General features: G+C 39.9%; 1 protein-coding gene and 1 long non-coding RNA gene across 2 annotated transcripts in view; one reads left to right on the top strand and one right to left on the bottom strand.

The window, feature by feature from the left end:
* Window positions 1–25657, bottom strand: part of LOC311584120 — a 170415-nt gene that overhangs the window by 30480 nt on the left and 114278 nt on the right. The window lies entirely within an intron of this gene.
* The window catches only part of GC (GC vitamin D binding protein), a 31843-nt gene continuing 8752 nt past the window's right edge, over window positions 2567–25657 (top strand). The window contains exons 1-8 of the mRNA XM_084758201.1: window positions 2567–2743; window positions 13239–13308; window positions 14242–14374; window positions 17887–18098; window positions 19824–19956; window positions 20252–20346; window positions 22386–22515; window positions 24048–24250. Of these exons, the coding sequence (XP_084614327.1) occupies window positions 2686–2743; window positions 13239–13308; window positions 14242–14374; window positions 17887–18098; window positions 19824–19956; window positions 20252–20346; window positions 22386–22515; window positions 24048–24250 (1034 nt within the window). The 5' untranslated portion in view covers window positions 2567–2685. The remainder of the gene's footprint in view (window positions 2744–13238; window positions 13309–14241; window positions 14375–17886; window positions 18099–19823; window positions 19957–20251; window positions 20347–22385; window positions 22516–24047; window positions 24251–25657) is intronic.

Below are 25657 nucleotides of genomic sequence, written 5' to 3'. Positions count from 1 at the left end.
GGAGATTCTTCACAGATGAGTGGAGAGTGGGGTCTGACTGTCACATGAACTCTGGTGTCCCATATTTGACCACATCCCCTGGATGGGGAGGCCTGAGGGCACTCAGAGGAAGGATAGCAGGCTACCAAGAAGAGACTTGATACCCTATGATCATATCCAGGGGGAGGAGGTCCCCCTCAGTCACAGTCACAGGGGAGGGAGGTAAGGGAGAAAGCAGGAGTGAGGGAGGGATGGGAGGGTACAAGGGATGGGATAAAAATTGAGATGTAATATGAATAAATTAATAAAATATATGTAAAAAACAAAAAATATGATATGCATCAAAGAATATCCTTATGGAGAGGCTTCAAATATGGCAAACCAGGAACTGGGCAAAATGTCTTCATTTCTGCCACAGACAGAATTCTGCCTAAAAATGAGCAAGCTTGGATGCAGGCAGAATTGACGGCCAAATTCTGCCAAGACAGGATAAGCAAGTCCTCAATAGTTCCTGCCTCACAAATATGTCTGTCAGATATATTGGGCCAGAAGGCTGAAGATGATGCTCCAATATTGTAGAGAGTTTTGGGTGACTGCTCAAGCAGTAAACTGTCTCTGTTATTTGGATAGCTGCTAACATGTACTTCTGATTCACTCAGGTAATTAAGTTGTATTCCTTCTCAAGTCTCTGATGGGATTGTAGACCATATAGTTTGGTCTTACAATTAAGCTTAGTTGTTTAGGGGTTAAGATGTTTTTATGTCTAGATAGATGTTTTAAATTAATAGAGATGAGATATGATAGATATTGATTTTCATTCAGAATGTTAGGTGCACCAAGATAGGAAAGATGTTTTGGTCAAGTTTGCCAAATACAAATATACTATGAATGTAACATTTATATAATTCCTGATTGTTTCATGGTTTTTCCTGATGCATGTAGTTTATTCTACTTACATGTAATACTATGAATGTATATGTGATAAAAAAGAAGTATAATAAATTTTTTAAGAAAGAAAATAATCTTTACACAGAACACAGCTAGTGTGTGAGCAGAAAGCTGCCTCCCGTGAGTCTTTAGCATTGCTTCTGGCCTCTGCTAATGTCTTCTTCCAGGTGTGTTTCTACTGGCTTTACAGAAATAGTTTGTATTTACTCTTGTACCACTAGCTTTTCCAACTAGCTAGACTCCATTTTCTGAACCTAACACTCATTCTTTTGCCATAGAGTCAGTGATCTGACTGACAATGTGAATGTTTGCTGTGCCTTGAGATGCTGGTGGACTCTGCCTGCACTGTTAATCTTTAGCTACTGAGTTGGTTGGTAAGGGTGTTTCCAGGCATCTATCTACAGGAACCCAGACATGAGGTAGAATTTTAAATCTTCAAATGGTGTATAGGTTTCAGTGGTTCCTATGACCTCCTCAGAGAGTGAAAACATAAAATATCAGGGAGAAAGTGGCAATAATTAGAATAAAAGAGGCAGCGTTAATGTGTGTGTACATGGCTCATCATAAGGAACTCAGAGTTATGAGCATATTTCACAACTGAAAAATGGGACTAGAGAGAAGAAGTAAAGTCCTAAGGTGCACCCCAGGAAGATCTGGGTAAGACTGTGGTTCACAAACCTGTAGGTACAACTGACACTTGACTTGATTTCAGCAAAAGATTGATACCTGGTACTCTGGACAAGGTACAGGATCCACATGATGGGCCTTTCTCTAAGATGAAGATGCTAGATTTTGTGTCCCACAAGGTCACTGTGAGTTCTCAAGTTATGCTACAATAAAATATACTGATTACATAGTGGTAGAGGGGACTCTAACCCACCTGCAGTGAGCCCAAGATTTTTGTGTGTGTGTGTCTGTGTGTGTCTATGTGTGTGTGTCTGTGTGTCTGTGTGTGTGTGTCTGTGTGTGATTGACAGCAAGCCATTGAAGCTCTCCATTTATTATTTTCCCCTCCCTAAGAAATATTCTAAACATACAGTTGATAGTATACTATAACATAAATATAAGGCACAATACCACCAACATTGTCTTATGACATTAAATTCATGGATTTGGAGAATTACCATAAATTAACTGGTGTCTTGCTCTTTAGTCATCTTATAACTTAAAAGATCTAATATGTGATAATCTGTGTAATGCTAATTTGTATTAGCCTTAAAGAAAGAAAGCAAAAAAAAAAAAAAAAAAGAAAGAAAAAAAACAAGCAAGAAAAAGAAAAAGAGAGGGAGGAAGAAAAAAAGGGAAAAATGGAGAAAAATAAGGAAACATAATCCCCAAATTTTCCAGTGACACCTAAGAATGGTAGGGAGTATTCAAAGCAGACACATATACATGTCTTCTCCTCTATACAGAGGGGGTAAGTGTGCCCCCACCAGTACAATAAGTCAATTCAGTTTTAAAAAACTGCAGTGGGAACATATCTATATGCCTTGGCTTTTTTGCAGTGACAAAGTTAATGATTAAAATCTCCCAGTCCCTCCTCCACATTTCCCTAGGGTATCTATTTGCCTTGATGATGATATTACTTTCTCTCTTTGGGGACAAGGCTGACTGTCCCTTGCTCCTGTGTGGAGATTAATAATTGATGAGTCCCTAGTTAGGAGCTTTGTAAAGGCCCCTGGGAGCTCTGCGCTCCTGTCCTTTGTCTGGTGACCTACAGGTGTTAGGAGAGGTGCTGCGGGACCCCCTGGCTGTGAAATGAAGAAGGTTCTGGTTTTCCTGTTGGCCGCAGCCCTTGGGCACGCTCTCGAACGAGGTAAGGTTCCCCCGGGGATGAAGAACTGTGACTAGTTCAGTTTTCCTGTGCCGTTTTAAAGAAATCAAAGGGGTGGCAACAAGCAGAAGAAATGGCGGACATTTTGGAAGAAAGAAGGATCTGGGGGGGTGTTGCTCTGAGCTCAGCTGTGCCTTTACAGCATTGGAAAGCCATGTTCACCACAGATAACAAATAAGCAACTCGTAGAAGACACAGCCCTGTGGGGGTGCGTGCCTACAACCTCAGGATGCAGGAGGTAGAAGCCAGAGGATGAGGAGTTTAAGGTTTCCTAGTGAATCGGCTACATAAGAGAGTTCAAGGCCAGTCCGGGCTACCTGAGACTGTCTCAAAACAAACAAAAAAGACTCATGGCAAAAAAGTAGAGTTATAAAGGCTTTCAACTATCTCTCCCACATCAGGTAAATACGATCTCTAATGCAAGTGGAGACTGATATGTAACTAAGCATTTCCCCCCAAACATTTATCCTCCTCAGCAGCATCGTACTGTTAGCGGTACAGGAAGCCAATTGAGAGATTTCTTTGATTCTTCTTAAGGAATTGAACTCTTTAGTATTTGGAAGGAATTGGGGTTTTAAAAATACTTCTCACACAACATAGGAATTTTGGTAACTATGAAATAAAACAATAAACGAGGTGACGGGGCTGGTTTCTCATGGAAATCACCCTCAGAAGAGCATGTTCACCTCTATGGTGTGTTAAGGCTTCCGGCAGTGGTAGCACATCACCGGATGTGTGTAACTTCATAAATCCCTCAGCTTGAACATTTTCCATAGATGCTTCCATTTATTTTTACGCTCATCTCTAAACCCCAGTTTAACCCTTTATTGTACAGTTTGGGTGCTATTTTATGAATTTCCTTGTGAATAATTTTCTTCATTGGCTTATTTCATGATGCTCATATGGGTCTCTGCCTACACTCTGTTTTGTCAAATTAAGATTTCCATGTCCTCCTCTCCCTTAACAGCCTCATCCGAGCCTTTCCTGTATATTCATAGTAGTAACATTTAACCAGTAATATGTGTGCCTCCCAAAGAACTATCACATCAATTATGCAATGAATAAATTCAGTCTTGACTCTATTTTTATTTTATGCGCATTGGTGTTTCTCCTGCATGCATGCCTATGTGAGGGTGCCAGATCCACTGGAACTGGAGTTACAGACAGTTGTGAGCTGCCATGTGGGTGCTGGGAATTGAACCCAGGTCCTCTGGAAAAGCAGCCAGTGCTCTTAACCACTAAGCCATCTCTCTATCCCCTACATTCATATTTTCTGTGCTATTTTATTATCCAAATTATGCTAAATTCATTTTTATTCATCCACAGATGCTTAAATCACATATAAGTCCTGAATGAAGGTGACCAAATCTTAGAAAAATAGATATAAATGAATAAATGAATTGTGTAGGTGATGCCCCAGGAAGCCATGAAGTTGTCTTTGCAATAGTTTCAGGAGTCTCCTGAAATCCTTGAAAAATCCTACTGAAGCTAGTTCAGATTGAATTTCCAACATCAAAAGTCCAACGGGAGCTATATTTGGAAATGTGCTGACTCAGCAGGTGCCACCCCCACCCCCACCCCCACCCCTGCCTCTGCCTTAGAATCACAGTCATCCTCTATCGACAGGGCATTCTCCCATCTCTAGTTCAACATGTTCAGCAGCCAGTCACAGGAAGAAAAAAAAAATCAAAAAAATCAGTTCCTTCAAATCTTGCCCATGTCCTGTAGGCCAGGTGACACCCAAAGCCATGTAAAATACACGTACAAGGAGAAGTCACTCAGGATTTGCCAGGACATGCTTCATCCATAGTTCCCTGTTCACTCAAGGAGACGTTTCATCAATCAGTTCCCCGGATTCAATTAACACCAAGTTCATCAGCCACCGCCAAGCTATGATCATTTGGAGGCTGAGCGCGCCTCCTGCTGGTTGAAATGGCAGAGCACAGACTGAGGAATGCGGCTGGCTCTCTGTTCAGAACAGCCACAAGCAGAGGTGGAGGGTGCCGATGGGGGTTGATAGTTGACAGTTCTCTATGTCTGCCACATTCTGGATGACCTAACAGTTTTCTTGAACACTGTTCCAAACACCGTGTGCTCAAGACACACCTTGAAAACTGTTCCTGTGGCCCAGCATATTGAAGGAAATTAGCCATTCCTTAATGGTTCACCATCAATGCCTTCACTGTCTTCAAGGCTCTCATAAATCCACAGGGAAACTTATTTAAATCGGACTTCTCTAAACACACTGGATCTTTCCTTCGTGCTGGGACCTTTGGCGCTGTCCTTTGGAAACTGGGTCTGAAACGACACCCGCCGCAGCCCAACACAAACCTCTGTTCAGATGCCCGGTCTTTTGCCATCAGAGGGCATTTTAGGAACTGGGTACATCTTGGGGGAAAAATAGACTTATCAAATCTGCCAAATCATGGTGGTAGCCACCTCTGCTGGCCCAAGACATACAGAGGCAGTTATTGCTGGCCGATCTGTGTTCTTTCCCAAGAACGGAAGCAGAGACTGCACTAATCGTCAGCCATCTTTCCCTGTACCCTTCCCACACCAAAATAAGTAACGGGAGCTATTGACACAGCTTGATCATTACTAAGTTAATGACTGTCAACAGAAAATAAACTCCCTGTAAACTGTTAACCTCTTTTTTACATATATCTTTCTATTAAGTATAATGCCAAACTGAAAAAGACAATTTAAGTTCCCTTAGAGTTGGTAAATGAACTCGATTTCTTCTTCTTTACAAAAAACAAAACAACAACAAAACAAGCTCTCAAGTTGCAGAAGTAGCTACTGTCATCAAGAGAAATATTAGTCCCCTTAAAAATCAACAGCAACATCATAGGTACAAGGCACAATGCCAGGTGTGTAGTCACCATTACGTGCATGATGTAAGATTAAACATGCATTCCCTTTACAAGACCATCGCATCAACCTCTCCAGGAAGAAGACAAACGGTCTTTCAAAATAACACATGAGGTTTCTGTTCTCATCTAATTGTATCCTACAGGCAGCCTCCAGTCTTCAGTCTACTGGCTCCTGCCCCAGTGGCCTAGTCATGAACATGTGTATACATACATACAGCCACAGCTTTATACACATAAAAACAGATAAACAAAAAGAAAATATTTTTCAGAGGTTCCTATTACACTTGTTCTTTTTTTTTTTTTTTTTTTTTTTTTTTTGCTTTCTATTGTCTGTTCTTCTGAAGACAAGTAAAAAAAAAAAATCACTGTTCAAACCAGTAAAACCAGTATGATTTAATTGTATATGCAATCCTATAATTGTTTTTAGTAGTTAAATACTGACAGGTCTTTCATTTTTTTATTATTTAATCTATTTCGAGTTCTTTTCTGGGGTTTTGAAGCAGAACATGTTTGACTACCCAACTAACGAAGATCATTGCCACTTGCTATCTCTGTCACCTCATTCAGTATAAACAATACAGAAACCCAACTGCGCCACCTCATCAGGCAACTCCTTAAAGGTTCGCAATGAATGGTTAATAAATTGGCTCTGTAAAAATACGCATGGTGTGAACAAAACTCCAAGTCTGCATATGATCTTTTCCCATTAATATCTTTAATAGGAAATGGAAGTGTGCTTAAAAGAGATATAATTAGCACTGCTCTTTTGTGAGATTCGTCTGTATGCGCCCCGTGTTGTTTCAAGTCCTTGCATCTGTTGAGACCAAGAAGTTCACTGAGAAGTTCAGCCAACACTTTTCCCTTCTATTTCCCTGTTCCAAGCCCTGTAACTTTGTTGTTTAAAAATAAAAGTTGTGGCTGAGTGTGAAAAGTTATAATGAGTTTTTGAAGACATAATAACTATAACTAAAACTTCAGAAAGGCATTTTCATTAATTAATTAAGTCACTTTACATCCCAATCGTAGCTTCTACTCCCTCTTCTCTTCCCAGTCCCTCCCTCTCACTACACACACACACACACACACACACACACACACACACACACACACACACACCAACCCTTCCTCCCTTTTCTCCTCAGAAAAAGGGAGATCCCCTCTGGCTATCAACCAGCCTTGGCATTGTTGCCATAAGACTCAGTCCACCTTCTCCTATTAAGGCTAGTCAAGGCAGTCCAATAGGTGTAAGGGATCAAAAGACAGGCAATGTGGTCAGAGACACCATCTGTTCCTTCTGTTAGGGGGTCTCACATGAAACCAATCTGCACATCTATTACATATATGCAGGGGGCTTAGGTCCATCCCATGCATGCTCTCTGGTTAGTGGTTCAGTCTCGGCGGGCCTCTATGAGTCCACGTTAGTTGATTCTCTAGGTTTTCTTGTGGCGCCTTGACCTCTCTGGACACTACAATCCTTCCTCCCCCTCTTCCATGTGACCCCCTGAGTTCTGCCTAATGTTTGGCTGTGGGTCTCTGCATCTTCTTTTCTTTCAGTTTGTTTATATGGTGGATTACATCAATTGATTTCCATCTGTTGAATCATCCCTGCATCCCTGAGATGAAGCCTACTTGATCATAGTGGATGATATTTTTTATTGTGTTCTTGATTTCAATTTGAGAGTATTTTAGAGCATTTTTGCACCAATGTTCATAAGGGAAATTGATCTGAAATTCTTTTTCTTTGTTGACTCTTTGTGTGGTTTAGGTATCAGGGTGACTGTGGCCTCATAAAATGAATTTGTCAGTTCCTGCTGTTTCTACTTTGTGGAATAATTTGAGGAGTATTGGTATTAGCTTTTCTTTGAAAGCTTGGTAGAATTCTGTGCTAAAACTAAGGGGTCCTTAAGCTTTTTTTGGTTAGGAGACTTTTAATGACTGCTTTTATTTCCTTAAATTCCTTAAATTGTTTACCTGATCTTGACTTAACTTTGGCAAGTGGTATCTATCAAGAAATTGTCCACTTTTTTCCAATTTTCACAATTTTGTGGAGTGCAGGTTTTTGAAGTAAGACCTAGTGATTCTTTAGATTTCCTCGGTATCCCCCCTTTACATTTCTGATTTTATTAATTTGGATACTCTCCCTCTGCCAGAAAGTCATTTTAATGATGAATCTTTCAATATCATAAGGAGAATAATGTCAAAATTTTAAAAGTGATTCTCTAACTCATAGAAACAAATGTAACAAAAGTTATGCTAATTAGCAAACATAATTTTTTTCTAAAAACATCACACACACAAAGTTTCAAGTTCTAGGGCACTTCTATAGAGACAGCGCAGCATTTAAGGGTGCTCACTGTTTTTGAAAAGGCAGAGTTCGTTTTCCAGAACTCATATCAGGCAGCTCGCCACCTCTTGTAACTTTAGCTCCAGTGAGTCTGACACCCTCTTTCATAGAATTTGTGGCCACCCACAGGCACACACACATATACACAGGCACGTGCATGAATGCACCCACATGCACATCATCATCATCATCATCAGCAGCAGCAGCAGCAGCAGCAGCATCACTATCACCAATTTTTAAAAAGTCTTTTTAAAATATATTCTACACATGCTGCACACAGAGAACGTAGTTAACAGTGGGGTGAGCTATGATAAACTACCCACTTTACCACATTTCTATAAAGATTAAACAGCGTGATATGGATTAAATATTTACTACAGTGCTACCCAATTCACTCGCATATTAGCTATTGTTATCATGATGTTAATTATCTTCGTTAGAGTTGAACATTCAACTCATATTTAGAAGTTAACAAATTTGGGCATCGGGAAGATATAAAATAGGAAAAGAGCAGCATGAAATAGCCTGTAGCGTGTTGACTTAAGCCGTTGTTATTCAAGATTTATTCTATGCATGTGGCAAAAAATAGTTTTCCTAAAGGGACAAAATCAGAAGTTAATGAAGGTCATTATAACATTCAAAAAACCCAAAGTATCTGTCTTTGTGGGCTTTGTACTAAGATCATGAGGCTGTCCTTGGCTTCTTCTCTCAGAATGAACATCCCATCGCGGTTAGGCTGTACCTGTTTTGGTCTCCACTGCACCTCACACTCACTGTGAATCTCATGTCTGGAAGAGAGTGCATGTCACAGAACACATTTGTTGACATGAATGTATGAATAATGCCAAGTTTGTTGGAAGAACTTGTAATGTGCATGAAGCAACAAGATTTCCCAAAAATAAGTACAACTCATTTTCAAAAGTCCAGTATTGGATATGATTTACCAGAATATTTCACAATGTAGATTAAATTGGACAAGATGTTAAAAGTGTTAATGAAATTTGTAAACATTTGGTACAAAAAGGTCACTTTCTGTGAACATGATTTCACAAGAGACACTTAACTTCATGCCAATAATTTCTGTCACTAGACTGAAGATCAAATTGCTCTCTTTCTAAGTGATGCACTAAAGGACAGAATATTTATAATTCACTTAAGGTATATATATAACTAACTTTAAATGAGCTTAGTCTAAAAATACTTTGGATGATGGAGAGATGGTTCAGAGGTTAAGAGTCCATATTACTCTTGCAGGGGACCCAAGTTCCATCCCCCATACCCACTTCTGGCTGTGAGGGAGAACACACAACTGCCATGAAGCTTCTGTCAACCCACATGAATATAACACACACACACACACACACACACACACACACACACACACACACTGAAATAAAACTAATTTTTAAAAAGTATTTCATTGGTATGAGAAATCAATCTGCAACAATCATATTGCAAGGCAATTTCTGTATTTATTTGCTGCTTTGTGCAATGAGAAAATGATTAAAATATCTACCTCTCCATGCCAGGTATTGTCTCCTGTATAAATTAATAAATTAATTTGCTCCAAAATACATCCAAAGCCATACACCTGAAAGATCATGGTAATGCTTTCCTCTGTGGCTTATCTCTTTAAGACTATACTTTGTACCTTAATGTTATACCAATGCTAACCTTTGAGGCTTTATTGCTGTCCTCTCCTGCCAAAATGACTTTAATTCTCACACAGTCTCATTTCCCACTTTCCTTTCAGCAGTATGCTCTCTAACTAAAGCAGTACAAAATTCCTCCTATGAGACACAAGACACTTGTGTGCAAATAAGTGTGTGATTTACTCAAAACAACTGGATGGGCTAACACATAATGCTTATTTCAATACCTTCTCGAGCATATTGATTGCTGAAATACATGGAATGAAGCTCCACGTGTTTAGTGAAATGAGAATTCTGATACTGAAAAGCTAGAAATCAAACATTTCTCAAAATGTTCATCGGTAGCACCCCACTTTTATGTAGAATGCATTTTGCACATTCTTGGACTGTCACAATAAAAGTACCAACCCAAACAAGACTAGTGTGATAGAGGGGGCTTATTGAAACAGTTAGTTGGTGTGCATTGAAAGGAAAAACATTTTTTTAACAGGGCTATGTTGTGATTTTTTGAATACTAGAAGTTTAGGGGAAATGTTCCAAATTTACAATTTGTACATGTGACTAATTTCTTGTCTCTGGGAAGGAATCATAACAGAAGGACGGTCTTATGTAAATATAAGACCTTAAATACACATGATTATTCAAACTCGTTGCGATATTTTCAGTGACTAAACAAACTCATTTCTTCACGATGTTGTTCTTTCAGTTGTTGATGAGCCGTGCTTCGAATGAGGGATGTAGACTCATTAGGTTATACTGTCCTGTGTCAACCAGCCATGCTTCCTGACATTGTTTTAGGCATAAGATAAAACAGCTGGTGGTGCCTTAGAGCATAGCTCTCGCTCACGGGAGCACAGTTCTGGACTGTATTCTTTCCTCCTGCGTTCCGGTCTCCAGTCCCACTGACTACTACTGATAATTAATGAACGTGGTCCTACCTTGCCTTAACCTGTCTAACATGTCACAATATCCAACTTTCTGAATGGACTGACAGGCTTCAGGGCAGTGGGCTGATGTCAAGGTCCTTAGAGCAGAGACTGTTTGCCCGGGGCCTTTTGTGTTCCACTGACCATTAGTTTTACTGTCTCATTGCCTTGTCCTTGTTTTCAGGACTTAACATCAAATAGAAAACTATAGGTCCTTATGTATCTTATGTGGAGTTTTGATGGCTTGTGATGTCAAGCCTCATTATAAAATGGCTTGACAGGCAGAAGGACTATGGAATTGAAGGCAGCTGGGCTATGTAGAAAGACTCTTCCTGTCTCAGAGAAGGTTTTTGATATCTCCTTCAACTCTGACCTTTCTTACTCCATTGGTCTATTTTGTATTGTTCATTTGGAAAATGTACAGTACAAGAGCTTATTATATAGATTATTTTAATTTAAAAAATCTATTAGTACTAAAACTTTTTAAACACATCAACTGCCAAATTTATATCTGTCCATTATCAGTGCCATTTCAATTAAAAAAAAAAACAGACACACGCACAAATAAACACAACAACCACAAACATTTCCTGCCAAGTACCTCCAGTCTAACCAGACCTTTACAATTTGAGAGTAGAGGCCACCTTTAAGATGAAACACGCAATTGTGATAAGATGCCTTCCCTAGTACTTTAAGCCTAGTGGATAAATCACTTAAGGCTACTTAGAACAGAGATAGGGCTACTTCTATCCTTGTTAACAGTTATTCAAAGCCCTAGTATCCAATGTGCTGAGAAATCTCCAGGACCTATTGTTATAAATGATGAGTCACAGAAGGACACGCTCACAGGCTCTCTGGCGTCTACCTTCAGACGAGTGGAATGTGTAGAAAGAGTCTCAGAATCACACAGGAAAAATAATTATACCTCAGGAATCTGACTATTCCTGCTGCTCAAGTGGACTTTAGGCCAGGTCTCACATTTCTCTCTTTTCAAACACTAAACAGGTCCTCTTGTACTTCTGAACCCTAAAGATCAACATCATGAAGGCATTTAAACTCAGGTCATGAGTTCATTGATGTTGAAACTGCTTTCCTAGTCAGGCCTATGATGAGAAAAATGAGCCTTTTGGTCCCTTTCTCTCCCCTTCCCTTTAATCCTCATCCATTATCTAAATTACTTCTAGCATCTCTTGGACTAACAGGAAGATGTTAACAGGAGAGTCAGCAGCAGAGAAAGGAGATCCTGTTGGCAGAGATGTTTTCAGCCAAATGTGCTCTTTTACTTTTGTGTGTTTGTTTTTGTTTCGTCTTGTTTTGTTTGAGATATACTCTCACTATTGATCCTGACCAGACTGAAATTCCGTGTAGATGAAGCAGGCCTCAAACTCACAAAGGTACACTTGCTCTGTCCCCTGAGTGCTAGGATTAAAGGTGTGCACTCCTTGTCTGGCTTTTATTTTCTTTTAAAACTCCGTTCGATCATCCCTAGGAATGTTTCACATCTGTCTGCATATAACAACCCCCTTGGGACCGGTTGTTCAAATCATCTCACTCCACAGAGGGGACTCACCATTGGCTGCCTGCTGCCTTCCAGAAAGCCCGGTGGTTTTGTCATTCTTGCTGCTGCTGGTCTGGGGCTCAAGGTGTATAAGATGTCTCTAGGCCACCTTGCTCCCTTCCTTGTCCAATACCACATCTGTGAGCCACTGGTTCCCAAGCCATGGTTATGTTCTTTATTCCCTAGGCTACGGAACTAATCTTGCCCCATTGCATTTAGGTTTCTAAAGTCTGGATCAGATACCTGTCCACTGTATCTCAACTTCTAAAGGAAACCTCACAAAGACTAGTGATTATGAAGCTGCCTTCTCTACAGTTGAGGGCACTCCACACTGTTCCTTAGAGTAGCCATTTCCCTAGCTGAGTTCTGTACAGAGTCTGGCCTCCGGGGATCTGGGATGGTTACAGAGTCAGGCAGAAGTTTTTGTAATCACTGGCCTCTTCCAAGATCAGCCTTAATATAGCTGGAAAGTCACCTCAGAGTGCAGAAGCTTCTTCATTTACTTTTTTTTTTTTTGTCTTGTTGAAGCCTTAGGCAAGAACAGACAATAAAACAGGAGAGAATAAATAAGGAATACATTAAGGATAAATAAGACTACATCAGGAGAAAATAAAGAGAGAAAGAAAGAAGAGAGGGGAAGGAGGGAGGGAGGGAGGGGGAGGGAGGGAGGAAGGGAGAGAGAGAGAGAGAGAGAGAGAGAGAGAGAGAGAGAGAGAGAGAGAGAGAGGGAGAAGAAACAATCTCCCTCAGCATTTCATGCAGAAGGGCCAAAGAGAATGGCTTTCCTGTTGGTGAATCTACTCACTAAATGGCGTATAACATTTGACTTACCCTTATTATCACTTTAGTATGGCTACCTTTTTTTCTCATTACATAGTAAAGGTTAATTAAAAATCGTAAAATCAAGGCTTATTGTAAGAAAATAGGTGAAAAGATGCCTCTAAGTGGAACTGAACACTGATACTGAGAAATGCCTTTACCATAGATTGTGCAGAATAGCAATATCTATCATCTGTCTATCATTATCTATCTATCTAGAGATGTAAATATATACATATATATATATATAATGTAATATTCATCAAAAGAAAAAAAGATGCTTATTTTCTATATCTGCTTCCTAGGCCGAGACTATGAAAAGGATAAAGTTTGCAAGGAACTTGCCATGCTGGGGAAAGAGGACTTCAGATCTTTGTAAGTTGCAGGATCCATGAAGCTCTCTTGGGGACTTGACCTTAAACAAACCAAGCATAACCTCATTTCCACACTGCACAGAATGTCAAAATGGTCTCTGAGATGAGACGAGACCCCGGAGCCGCTGTGGGCTAACAGGTCAAACAGGGAGAGCTCAGCCGAAGATGCCAGCTGAACTATGATCACTGTGGCCTAAGAGACTCACGGGTAAATTTAATGAGTGGATTTGCAATAGAGGGCAAATACATATTTCTGAGGTGAATTGGAACTGTCCATTTTATGACTCCGGAAAATACAAGCAAAGGTCTACAAGCTATGTTCTTTGGGTGAAGTTCAAAACAGACTCCAGGCTGTTTTGATCGGAATGACAAATCTAGTTCTTGCTTTTGTCTTAGTCAGGGTTTCTATTGGTGTGAAGAGACATCATGATCACAGCCACTCTTATCAGGGGAAACATTTAATTGAGGATGGCTCACATTCTCTGAGGTTTAATTCATTATCGTCATGGTGGGAAGCATGGTGGCCTGCAGGCGGGCATGGTGCTGGAGAAGGAGCTGAGAGTTCGATACCCAGATTGGTAGGCAGAAGGTGGTGAGCCGCTTTGAGCTTCAGAGATCTCCACGACCACCCTCAGTGACACACTTCCTCCAGCAGAGCCACACCCTCTCCAACAAAGCCACACCTACTCTAACCAGGCCACACCTCCTAATGGGGACCATTTTCTTTCAAGCCACCATGACTGTATACAAGATAAATTTTCCCAGAACAAATGTTTTACATGCAACCTCATAATCACAGCCTTAGACAAATAAAGAAAAGTTACTCTATGAAATATTTTATGTGAAAGTTGGATAGATATCCTATTTTGGCATGTGTCAAAATGGCAAAAGACAATTCAACTCCAATTAATATAATCACTTTTCCCACCCTCAGATCACTAATCCTGTACAGCAGGAAATTTCCCAGTGGTACATTTGAACAAGTCAATCAGCTTGTAAAGGAAGTTGTCTCCTTGACCGAAGAATGTTGTGCTGAAGGGGCTGACCCCAGCTGCTATGACACCAAGGTAAGTATGTTTGTGGCCATCTCTATGTGGTCCAGAGAAGGGAACAACACTAGGCCTTATGTCACTTATTCAGGACACTTTAGATGCCACCTAGTCCCAGTGGCATGGAAACATAAAGACTATTATTTTTAACAGCCATGTTTATTTTAGCACTCAGTTCCTTTTATTTACTGCTGCTACAGCTTCGAAGGAAAAAAATAACTGGGATAAAGTAACTTATGATTTACTAAATATACGCTGATAACGAGAAGTATGTGTAGGATTTAAATCCAGATTGCACTCTTAAAAAACATTTAAAGATACACTCATAGACTGGTACTTGGCCCAATTCTCATGAGAGAGGCTTTGCCCAGTGAGTGATGAAAACAGATGCAGAGACCCACAGCCAGACATTAGGCAGAGCTCAGGGAAACCTGCAGACGAGGAGGATGAAGAATTGTAGGAGACAGAGGGGTCAAAGACACCATCAGAAAACCCACAGAATCAACTAACCAAGGTTCATAGGAGCTCACAGAGACTAAACCACCAACCAGGGATCCTGCATGGGTCTAACCCAGGGCCTCTGTATATATGTCACAGTTGTGTAGTTTGGTGGTTTTTTTTGGGGGGGGGGCCCTAACGGTGGGAGTAGGATCAGTCTAGGAGTCTTTTGTCTGCTTTTGGGATCCTTGTCCTCCTGCTATGGTGCCTCATCCAGCCTTAAGATGAGGGGAGTTACCTAGTCTTTGTCAACATGCAGCTTGCCACGCCATGTTGGGCTTATATCCCTTGGAGGCCTTCCGTTTTCTGAAAGGAAATGGAGGAGAGTGGATTTGGAGGAGGAGGGAGACGGAACAGGGCCTGGGAGGATGTAGGGAGGGGGAAAAACGTGACTAGAATACAATATATGAGAGACTAACCAACCAAATAGACAAACTTTTAAATAATTTTTAAATCATTACAAATTTGAACCTCAGATATAATGAACCTCTTCCAAATAAATAATTTTAACTACATGCTGTGTGGCTAAAAATTCTGCCTACATCTTAATCACTACTCTAGGGTTAGGACTAAAGGCTACGGAATAATTAAATGTTGGCCTCAAATTACTTAGGCCACTCAAACATTGCTATGCACACAGTTTGTACATATATTTGGGTATAAAGAAAAACCACACGTCATGAGCACACATAAACGTGCGCATGTGTTTTCTTTCCTATAGCATTTATATGGAACTTGAAATCCAGAAGGAAGATTAGAGTTCAAAGTATAGACCGTAACTGACAGAGGTGGAAATAAGTAGACAGAACTTTACTAACGCAGTTATCAGCACATATACAAATAACTATAGGCAGGTTTGGCTAAAGGCCTCCAAGGAAAGATTTTTGTCTGTTCAAATGCCATTATTATCATAGATTCTGTACGGTGAATATTCTTGCCCCTTGATTGCTTTGCTCGCCACTTTCTCGCCTCTATAGTACATCATTTCTTTCACCACCAAGTTCATCAATACCCATCATTTCAACTTACTCTGCACCACGTCAGACTGGACCTGCTTCTAATCATCCACCACACTCAAAACAACACAGTGCATTTTTCATCTTGCCCCATCTGTTTGCTGCCGCAGCCTTGCTGAGATGTGACTGGAGAGTTTAAGGGAGCGATAACATGGTCAGACCTTGAGTGACACCTTTCTCCTGCTCACTCTAAGCACTCGGGTATTGTCTGTTGCATACTGATATTTGTTCGACAGGAAAACCCAGAGGAGTTTCTAGGGAAGTTAGTGATTGATGGAAAATAGAGATGATCTGCAAAGAAAACCCAATTCTTGAGGCTGCAGTGATGGCTCCGCAGTTAACAGCACTGTCTGCTGTTCCAGAGGTCCTGAGTTCAATTCTCAGCAACCACATGGTGGCTCACAACCATCTATACTGAGATCTGGTGCCCTCTTCTGGTGTACATTTAGGCAAAACACTGTATAAATAAATAACTTTTTTAAAAAAGCAGCTTTATTTAAAAAAAGAAAAAAGAAACCCCAGTTCTTAATTTCTAAGAGTCGTGGGAAGATGTGCTGTCCATTGGCTAGATCTAGATAGGGGTTCTAGGTTTACTGCATGCATTGTCCTTGGTGGTACACCCCCCCCCATTTGACCACTTCCCCTTCGTAGGGAGACCTGGTAGCACTCAGAGGAAGAGTAAGCAGGCAACCAGGATGAGACCTGATAGGCTGTGATCATGGTGGAGGAAGAGGTCCCTATCTGTCACAGAACTAGGGGAGGGGAAGAGAATGAAAGAGGGAAGGAGCAGGAAATGGGAAGATACAAGTGAGGGGATAACAATTGAGATGTAATCTGAATAAATTACTTAAATAAATTAAAAAAAAAAGAGCCATGGGAGGAAGGCAGCACCAGTAACAATGAGTTGGGTTGAGTGGTTTATTCAGCATATTGCTTTCCTTCTATATTAGGGGATGTCTTTAGAAAATTTACCTTTAAAAGATAAAGAGTATATATCAAAATTTTCTTTTTCCTACATAAACACCAAAGTGACTTTTCTGTGGTAATTTCCACTTCTTTTTTTCTCTCTGTCTATTCTTTTATACCAGTGTATTTCAAGTTTCAAATTTCTTCCAATTTTTTCCCCTACTGTTGCTTTGGTAGCGTTCTGTCCTCTGGCATAAAGGAGCAAGCACAGCACAGCCGAGGCTGTAAGTGGCAGGGACTGCTAGCTTCTAGCTCTTGCCAAGGATAAGACCTAAAGCTGAGGGGAATACACATTCTCAGTCCCCATCTTTGACCCAATATGCAAGCGTTTATTGTTGTATATGCCGGATGAGTAATTGTGATGTACAATCTGCTGCCTAGGTGACAGGCAACTGCAACATGCAGGAAGCTAAGCCTGACAATGTCCAGAGGGTGCTCATTTAGTAAAGGGAGGCGAGAAGGCGAAGGGAGTTCCTCCTTGCTGTTGGTCTAATTGAAAAAAGCAGGTAGGAGACAAGACGATGAGAGTCACTACCAGAACTCTCAAGTGTTCCTTGCCTCAGAGGTGCTTAAAAACCCATCATTGAGAAACACCCGGCCATGTGATAAAGGTCAAACAGCTACAGTCCGATAAGCTCAGTCCATTTATCGACGAAAGTTGTTCCATGCGCAAGCCTAGGGAGTCATTGACTGGCATAAACAAGATTCTATGCTTGCCTATAACCCAAATTATGCAACTTTATTTATTTTATTTTTTTAGAATTTTTTTCCTCCTTTATTAATTTATTCTTGTTACATCTCAATGGTTATCCCATCCCTTGTATCCTCCCATTCTTCCCTCCCTCCCATTTTCCCCTTATTCCCCTCCCCTATGACTGTTCCTGAGGGGGATTACCTCCCCCTGTATATGTTCATAGGGTATCAAGTCTCTTCTTGGCAACTTTAACTTGATTACTAATGAGAGTTCTTAAATTACAAAACATGTGTTATACTGAATGGAGACTCACATGGACTGTACAAGTTTTCCTTCTTTTCCCTCTCTTATTTCAGACCTCAGAGCTGTCTGTTAAGTCCTGTGAAAGCGATGCCCCTTTCCCTGTGCACCCTGGAACTCCTGAATGTTGCACCAAGGAGGGGCTGGAGCGGAAACTCTGCATGGCTGCCCTGAGTCACCCGCCACAAGAATTCCCAACCTACGTGGAACCAACAAATGAGGAGATCTGTGAGGCATTCAGAAAAGACCCAAAGGGTTTTGCTGATCAGTAAGTGATCTGTTACAGTAATTTGTATCTGTTCGGCCTATAAAGCAAGTAACTGACACAGGGAGTCGGAAATGTACTTTAAAGCTGCCAGCATTTTGCCAGGAAGAGTCTGAACTGATTCTAATCTACTTGTAAACTAAACAAACTACTCTAAGCCTTATGACATACATATATTCCAAGCACTTGCCACTATGACCCATTGGTTGGTCGTCCTCAGCAAGTCCCCAGTGTCCTCCTCCAACCTTCAAACTCCTCTCCTCTCCAGGAAGTCCCGCCTTCCACTTCCTGTCCTTCTGCCCAGCTGATTGGCTAAACAGTGCTTTATTGACAGTTGATACATTCACTCAGCGTTCCTCCACAGTGATCCTTATAATAAGCTAAACTACAGCTCTTCTGTATCAACTCAGATGCTTCCCGCTGGGAAGGAAAAGACGGGGTGATTAGTGTGGGTACCAGGGTAGTTGGTCCTCATGGTAAGACTTTCTCTAAGAAATAGAAAGGATAGAAGCAGGAAAGACAAGAACACTGGCATCATGCAGATGGTGGAAGCAAATTTACTAACCTGCACATTTTAAAATATGTTTCAATGAAGCACAGAAATAAATGCCCCCAAACACTCCTGTACATCTTCAGAAATGGCTGTGAACATGACACATATTGCCAAATTAACATGTAGTATGGACCTCTTTATTACTTAATCTATAGGAGAAGCCACATTACATTGTAGTTATGTCCATCTTGGAAGGTGGTAAAATGGACAGAAATGAAGCAGGCCATGGTTACAAATGCCTGTATTGCCTTGGAGAGAAGAACACTGGAGGCAAAGGCAGGGGGATTGCTGCAAGTTTCAGGCTAGCCAAAGCTACTTGCTGAAACTTTCTCCCAAAGAACAAAACAAACCAAAATAAATAAGGACCAGAAAATGGGGCAAAAGGCTACTCATGATGATCAAAAATATCTATATCCAAAGATAAAGGGCAATAAAATTAACACTACTCATAATTTTATAAATATTGGTTGGTATGCACATTTTTGTTACTTTCCTGATATTTTGCTCAAGATTTCTTACGTATTTTTTAAAATCATTTTTAAAATCTTGCCTTATTTTTATGTGCCTGCAAGAGGCCATCATATTTCCTGAAGCCGCCTGACTTCGTTGCTTGGAACTGAGCTCAGGTTCGGAAGAGCAGGAAGCACTCTTAACTTTTGAATGGTCTCTCCAGCCCTCAGAACATTGTTTAGAGCCTCAGGAACTTGTATTGCTAAAAACCAAAATGATTGTTCTTGTCACATAAGTTAGCTACACATGGGAATTGTCTAGCATGGTGCATTTAAGTTCATGATGATGTCATGACCTAATGGGCTGGGGAGACAGCTCCATTGATAAGATGCTTGCTGTGTAGACAGAAAGACCTGAGTTCAGCTACCCAGAACCCACATGCTGGGATAGGGCAAAGGCAGGCAGATCCCTGGGGCTTGCTGCCCAGACAGTCTAACCAAAGTGCTGAGCTCCAGATTCAGTGGAGACCTTGTCTCAAAAAACTAAAGTAGAGAGCTGTAGAGAAGATATCTGATGTCAACCTACACACACACACACACACACGTGCACACACACATGCATGCACACGAACCAATATCATATGCATGCTCTCTTCATCAAAATACTACCAGAAGTAAGGTTTTTGTTTTCCTATAACTTTTTAACCAACCCATTTTGTCTCTCAGGTTCCTATATGAATATTCCAGTAATTATGGACAAGCTCCACTGCCACTCTTAGTTGGTTACACCAAGAGCTACCTCTCTATGGTTGGATCCTGCTGTACTTCTGCAACCCCCACTGCGTGCTTCCTGAAGGAGGTAGGCTCCACCTACTTATTACAGTTGCATATTACTCTTCCTTCCTAAAATAGTATTTCTTTTAAATAGTGGTAGAGGTTGGTATTTCGTAATTAGCAAAAGTTTCTAAAATACATTCATTGAATTTTGTTAATTGGAAAATGGTTATGCCTTTAAGGATTTAACAATAAATTACAGTGGCTAGACCTGAGCATTATATTGATTTTTAAATGTCAAGCAACTGATCCTTTTCTGGATTTATGCATACTATATTCCCTTGGTTATGATTCTCTATATTTCTCCTTTTACTTTCTAGAGACTCCAGATTAAACAATTGTCGCTTCTCACCACTATGTCAAACAGAGTCTGTTCACAATATGTTGCATATGGGAAGGAGAAGTCAAGGCTCAGGTAAAAATGCCATACCGTCTTCATGGTAGAAGTTTGTCCCTTCACTCTGCACTCTGTATCCCTAATATGCCTGGGAAAGAAGCTGCAGAATGCAGTCCACTAACGAACTACACAAACACTTGGGCATTTTCTCAGTCTTGCCTTTGTTTTTCTTTTACACTTAGAAATTTTTTGTGAGTATCACATATCATATATATTGCATAATTAACCATATGGTACACTTGCATTATTGTCTAGGAATTTACCCCAAGGGATTAGCATTTTGATGTGATCAAAGGTTAAGTTTCAAAATACTGCTGCCATATTTTTAATAAGGAAATTTTGAGATTCCCTAAATGGTCCTAGAATAGAAAATATCTCAACTATACTATATAAACATAAAATATAACAGTGCTTCAAGACTATGCTGTAAAAATATTCTCTCTCTTTTTACTTTTCTTTTTTTTGTAAACATATTCTCAATGAAAAGTATAATACATTGCACAAAGAAATCAAAGATAATACAGTAAAAGGAAAGGCACTCCATTCTTGTGGTTTGAAGACTTAAACTGTGAAAATGCCATACTAGCCAAGTGAGGGGCCTGAGGCAAGAGGGTAATTTTAAGTTCAAGGCTAGCCTAGGCTATATAGAGAGTTCCAGACTAGTCTGGGCTACATATTGAGACATTGTCTCAAAACATAAATTAGTACATATTGGAAATAATAAATGAAACAAAATATTGAGCTATTTAAAGTACTGTACATAGTCAAGCCAATCTCTTGAAGTCATAATGACTTAAAAAAAAAAAGGTCTTTGTCAGCTTTCTATTACTGCAACAAATATCTAAATAATCAACCTATACAGAGAACTGTTAGTTTTTTCTTACAGCTTTTAAGGTTTCAGTCTATAGTAAGTTAGACTCATTATTTTGGCCTCTGGTGGCACATTGGCTGGCAGCATATGGTAGCGCAAACCACCACCTCTTAGCTAGAAGTAAATGACAAGAAGAATTGAAAAGGTTCTACTAAGTCCTTTAAAAGTTAACTCCAAATGACCTAAAGACTTCCCTTCCCAGAAAGGCCCGCCGCTCAAGGATGCCACCACCTTCCAGCACCATCACCTGAGTTCACAGAATTAACACATAGCCGTTTGGTGGACATTCCAGCTCCAAATGTCATCACCATCTAGAAATTAATACTTTATCTTAAGGGAACCTCAGGGGACTCCAGATAGAAAAACCACTTTTGAGAAAAACAACATCGAGGCTTAAAGCAACTACCAAGGAACAATAACCAAGTTAGTGTGCCACTGGCATGAAAAGAGAGGTATAGATCCCTGAGCAGAATAGAAGGCCCAGAACTAAACTAGTATATTTGGTTCAGTGATTTTCTACCAAGATGCTAAGTGTATGAAGCAGAATAAAGGTAATTTCTCTAACAATATTGAGAAACTAGATCTTCACATGCAAAACAATGAGGCTGGACCCTTAGCTCACACCATTAAAACATATTAAAAACCTAAATGTAATATCTATAATTACAAAACTCATAGAAGAAAACGGGGCCTTGGCTTCGACAATGATTCCTCAGATCTTATTGTCAAACAGAAGCAATAAAAGCAAAACAAGAAAAACCATAGCAACCACCAAGGGAAACCAAAGCCAGGGAAACCACTGGCAAACTGTATCTAGACAGAAGCTAATATTCAGAACACACAGAGCATTGTATAACTGCTGACAAAACCACTGAATTAAAAGAGATTATATAAAACATTCTAATAGACTGTGAGCTGCCACACTACCATAACACTGGCATTGTGAACTGCTTTCAGTCCAACACAGAACAGGAGCAATGTCTTGGGGCTGAATATTTGAAAACCTTAGCTGGGGATGGCTTACTCTTGAGTATACTGTAACTTTAGTGTGTAGCACAGGTCACATGTGCCCCGTTCACTTCTTGATGCCAAAAGACTACATTCTTCCTCTCAGAAGTACATCTGTAACGGAAGCTAGAAAACTAAGAATATTAGTTACCTAACAAATTCATTTTTAACTCTCTAGCCATCTCATTAAACTAACCCAAAAAGTGCCAACTGCTACCCTGGAGGATGTTCTGCCACTAGCTGAAGACCTTACTCAAATTTTGTCCAGATGCTGTGAGTCCACCTCAGAGGACTGCATGGCCAAGGAGGTAAGGTGGCCCATGTGATCACTGTCACGTGCTGTAGTGAGAACTGTGAGATAACTGCCACACAGTCTTCTAAGTTGTTTTTCATGTATATAGTATCTTTATGGACATTTACAAAATATAAATCTATTCTCAACTCTTATCACAGATGAGGAAACAGATTAATGGGGGCCAGTCATTTGGGACCACTCAATCAGTGACAAAATCCACAGGCATACAAGGACAAGATTCCTGGCTTCCCAATCCTTGCACACAGTATCCATTACCCACACACGGTTACTCAAATTTAATTCCAGTTGTCAGTATTACATTTAAATTGGTCACAATTTAAAATTCACTTATGGCATAAAGTCTTATTAGTGCTAAAACTATCCAAGCCTGGTAATGTTTTTATTATACTTTGTACAGTTTGATAAGCATACCAGATTTTTTCCTACTTTCTCAACTCACATGACTTTCTCAAGTTGGTACAGATTCAGATAATTACATTAGACGAAGATCAGCCTCTAAGGTCTTGTTGACATATTTTTCCTTTTCAAACACACAATCATGTGCATATACGCGTTGCTACTATATGCTAATATATGATCCCACTGGTGTGGTTTTAAAAGAAAAATCTCAAATGTTCGATTTTACAAAAAAAAAAAAAAAAAAGACTCAGGAGCCAGATGCTGGAGTGAAAACCTGCTAGCTCAAAGAGGCAAAGAAAGCACCCAGCTGCCTTCCTATTCAGCTGAAATTCCAGAAGGAAAAAGGCCCTTCTCCTTCTCCACGCTGTCTTAAAGACTCTTCAAACTGAATCCCTCCTTTATACCTCCTGTGCATCTTTCTATCAGTCCTCCAGACTTCTTCTCACTCTGCTCTTCTTTTGTCAACTGGTTGTGTGCTCTACATCTTGACGTAGGGTTAACTTTATTTAATCCTGTCTACAGAAAGTTTTTGGATTAAAGGTCTCTGCTAGGGCTGAGCCACACCACAACTAGAAACAGGTTTTTCCAGTACACAATCACGGGGTTCACAGTGAGATCAAATACGCTGCAACACACTGGATTGCCAATTGTATGCATTACACCATCTCCTGGGGTGTATTATATTTTTAACTAATCTTCTAGTATTGCCTCTGTGTTGGCTTTTCAGTATTTTAAGCAATGCTATATTTTCTATCACTATAGTTCTCTTTATCCTAATTATTTTAATCATAAATTATTCTGTTTTTTATTAACATAAAGTACTGGATTTCAATGTGGACTTTTCATAAACACCACACACATATTCTCTCTCTCTCTCTCTCTCTCTCTCTCTCTCTCTCTCTCTCTCTCTCTCTCTCCTTCTCTCTTTCAGAGGTGAAATTGGACTTTATGTGATAAACTCTTATGTATTAACAAACTCCCTTCCTAAGTATTGCATCAATTTGTTTTCTAACAGCATTCACACTGACATTTATGAATATCACATCAGTGCTTGAAAGGCTAGGCTCTATTTTTGGTCAGACCAACAAGAACACTGATTGCACAGACCTACTATTCTCCTTATAGCTGCCTGAACACACAGTAAAAATCTGCAACAACTTATCCACAAAGAACTCTAAGTTTGAAGAGTGCTGTCAAGAAAGCACACCCATGGACATTTTTATGTGCACCTACTTCATGCCGGCCGCTGAACCACTGCAATTGCCAGCTATCAAGTTGCCCACAAAGAAAGACTTTTGTGGTCAGGGGACCACCCAAGCCAAGGACCAGTAAGTAGAGTGTTGTGTGATGTGTTTCTGTTAAGAAAGGATGAAGGCACCTCTGTAGAGGGCCAGACTGAAGAGAAGGAAGCTGTTCCTCTTTTCAAACACAAGTCACTTTATATGGTTTCTATAGAATTTAAGTGTTTGTTAATTTGTTTTAAATTACTCCAAGTTTTTAAACTTGGATAAGAAAGGAAGAGCCTATGGCTCCTAAATCTGCCTCTTGAGATTACTGTGCATTGGCAAAGGGGCTTAGCCTTAAGAATAATAACACTGCCTTACTTAGTGCAGAGGTGACCACTAACAAAGGCACCTAAAGTTGGCCAGTGGTGGCACACGCCTTTAACCCTAGCACTCAGAAGGCAGAGGCAGGCAGATCTCTGAGTCTGAGGACAGCCTGGTTTACAAAGTTAAGTTTCAGGACAGCCAAAGCTACACAGAGAAACCCTATCTTGAAAAACAACCCCAGCCCAGCGTGGTGGCTCATACCTATAATCCCAGCACTTGGGGAGTTAAAGGCAGGCAAATCTCTGTGAGTTCAAGGCCAGCCTGGTCTACAAAGTGAGTTTGGGACAACAAGGCTACACAGAGAAACCTTATCTCAAAAAAATCAAAAAAAAAAAAAAAAAAAAAAAAAGAAAGAAAGAAAGGAAGGAAAGAAATACTCGTAGTAGGTCAACATAAATGGTTTATAGCATAAAATGTTCCATGCATATAATGGCAACATTAATGTATGGCATTTTACCTCCCAGTTTGACTATATTTTATTCCAAGTCACAAGTCACAAGACATCTAAAAGTTTATCAAACTTTTGGGAAATAACCATTTGATAATAAGTAAAACATCAAATTTAGAATGTTCTTTTCTTAACCGTATTGATATTCACTGCCACTTAAAAAGACACTAAATAGAAAGAAATAGTGAAACAAATATACAATATGACATATACACATATATATAATGAATATCTCCACACTTGTACCATAAAAATTGTTTATAAACAGCTTGAAAAGGGTTACTAGAATGTCAGTTGCCCATGTAAGAAAGCAGAATTTAGACAGAACTAAAACAAATTATATATTTCTTATAAATGATAATTGATTTGATAAATTCATAGAAAGCAATTAGATAAGCCAAAATGGAAGACTTTGCATAAATTTACATATGGAAAACTTCCTTTGAAGTACCCAACTAACATTAGCCATGGGGGAGAACTGGCTTATCCTCACACACAGGACATGTCCATATGAGTGAGCTTAAAGTGCTGTAGTACTGTGATATGTTTATATGTGTTGTTACATGTGTTATATGTGTTCAGTTATTAAACCAACCATTAATAAAATATTTTCATGAAAACATTGTCTAATCTAAAGCTACTCTACAAGGAATCAGTTTGTATTAAATCATTTAAAT

This window comes from Acomys minous (genome assembly GCF_964271855.1).
Source record: "Acomys minous genome assembly, chromosome: 15".
NCBI lineage: Eukaryota > Metazoa > Chordata > Mammalia > Rodentia > Muridae > Acomys > Acomys minous.
Note: the sequence above shows the minus strand (reverse complement) of the source record. Positions and strands in the feature narration are given on the sequence as shown.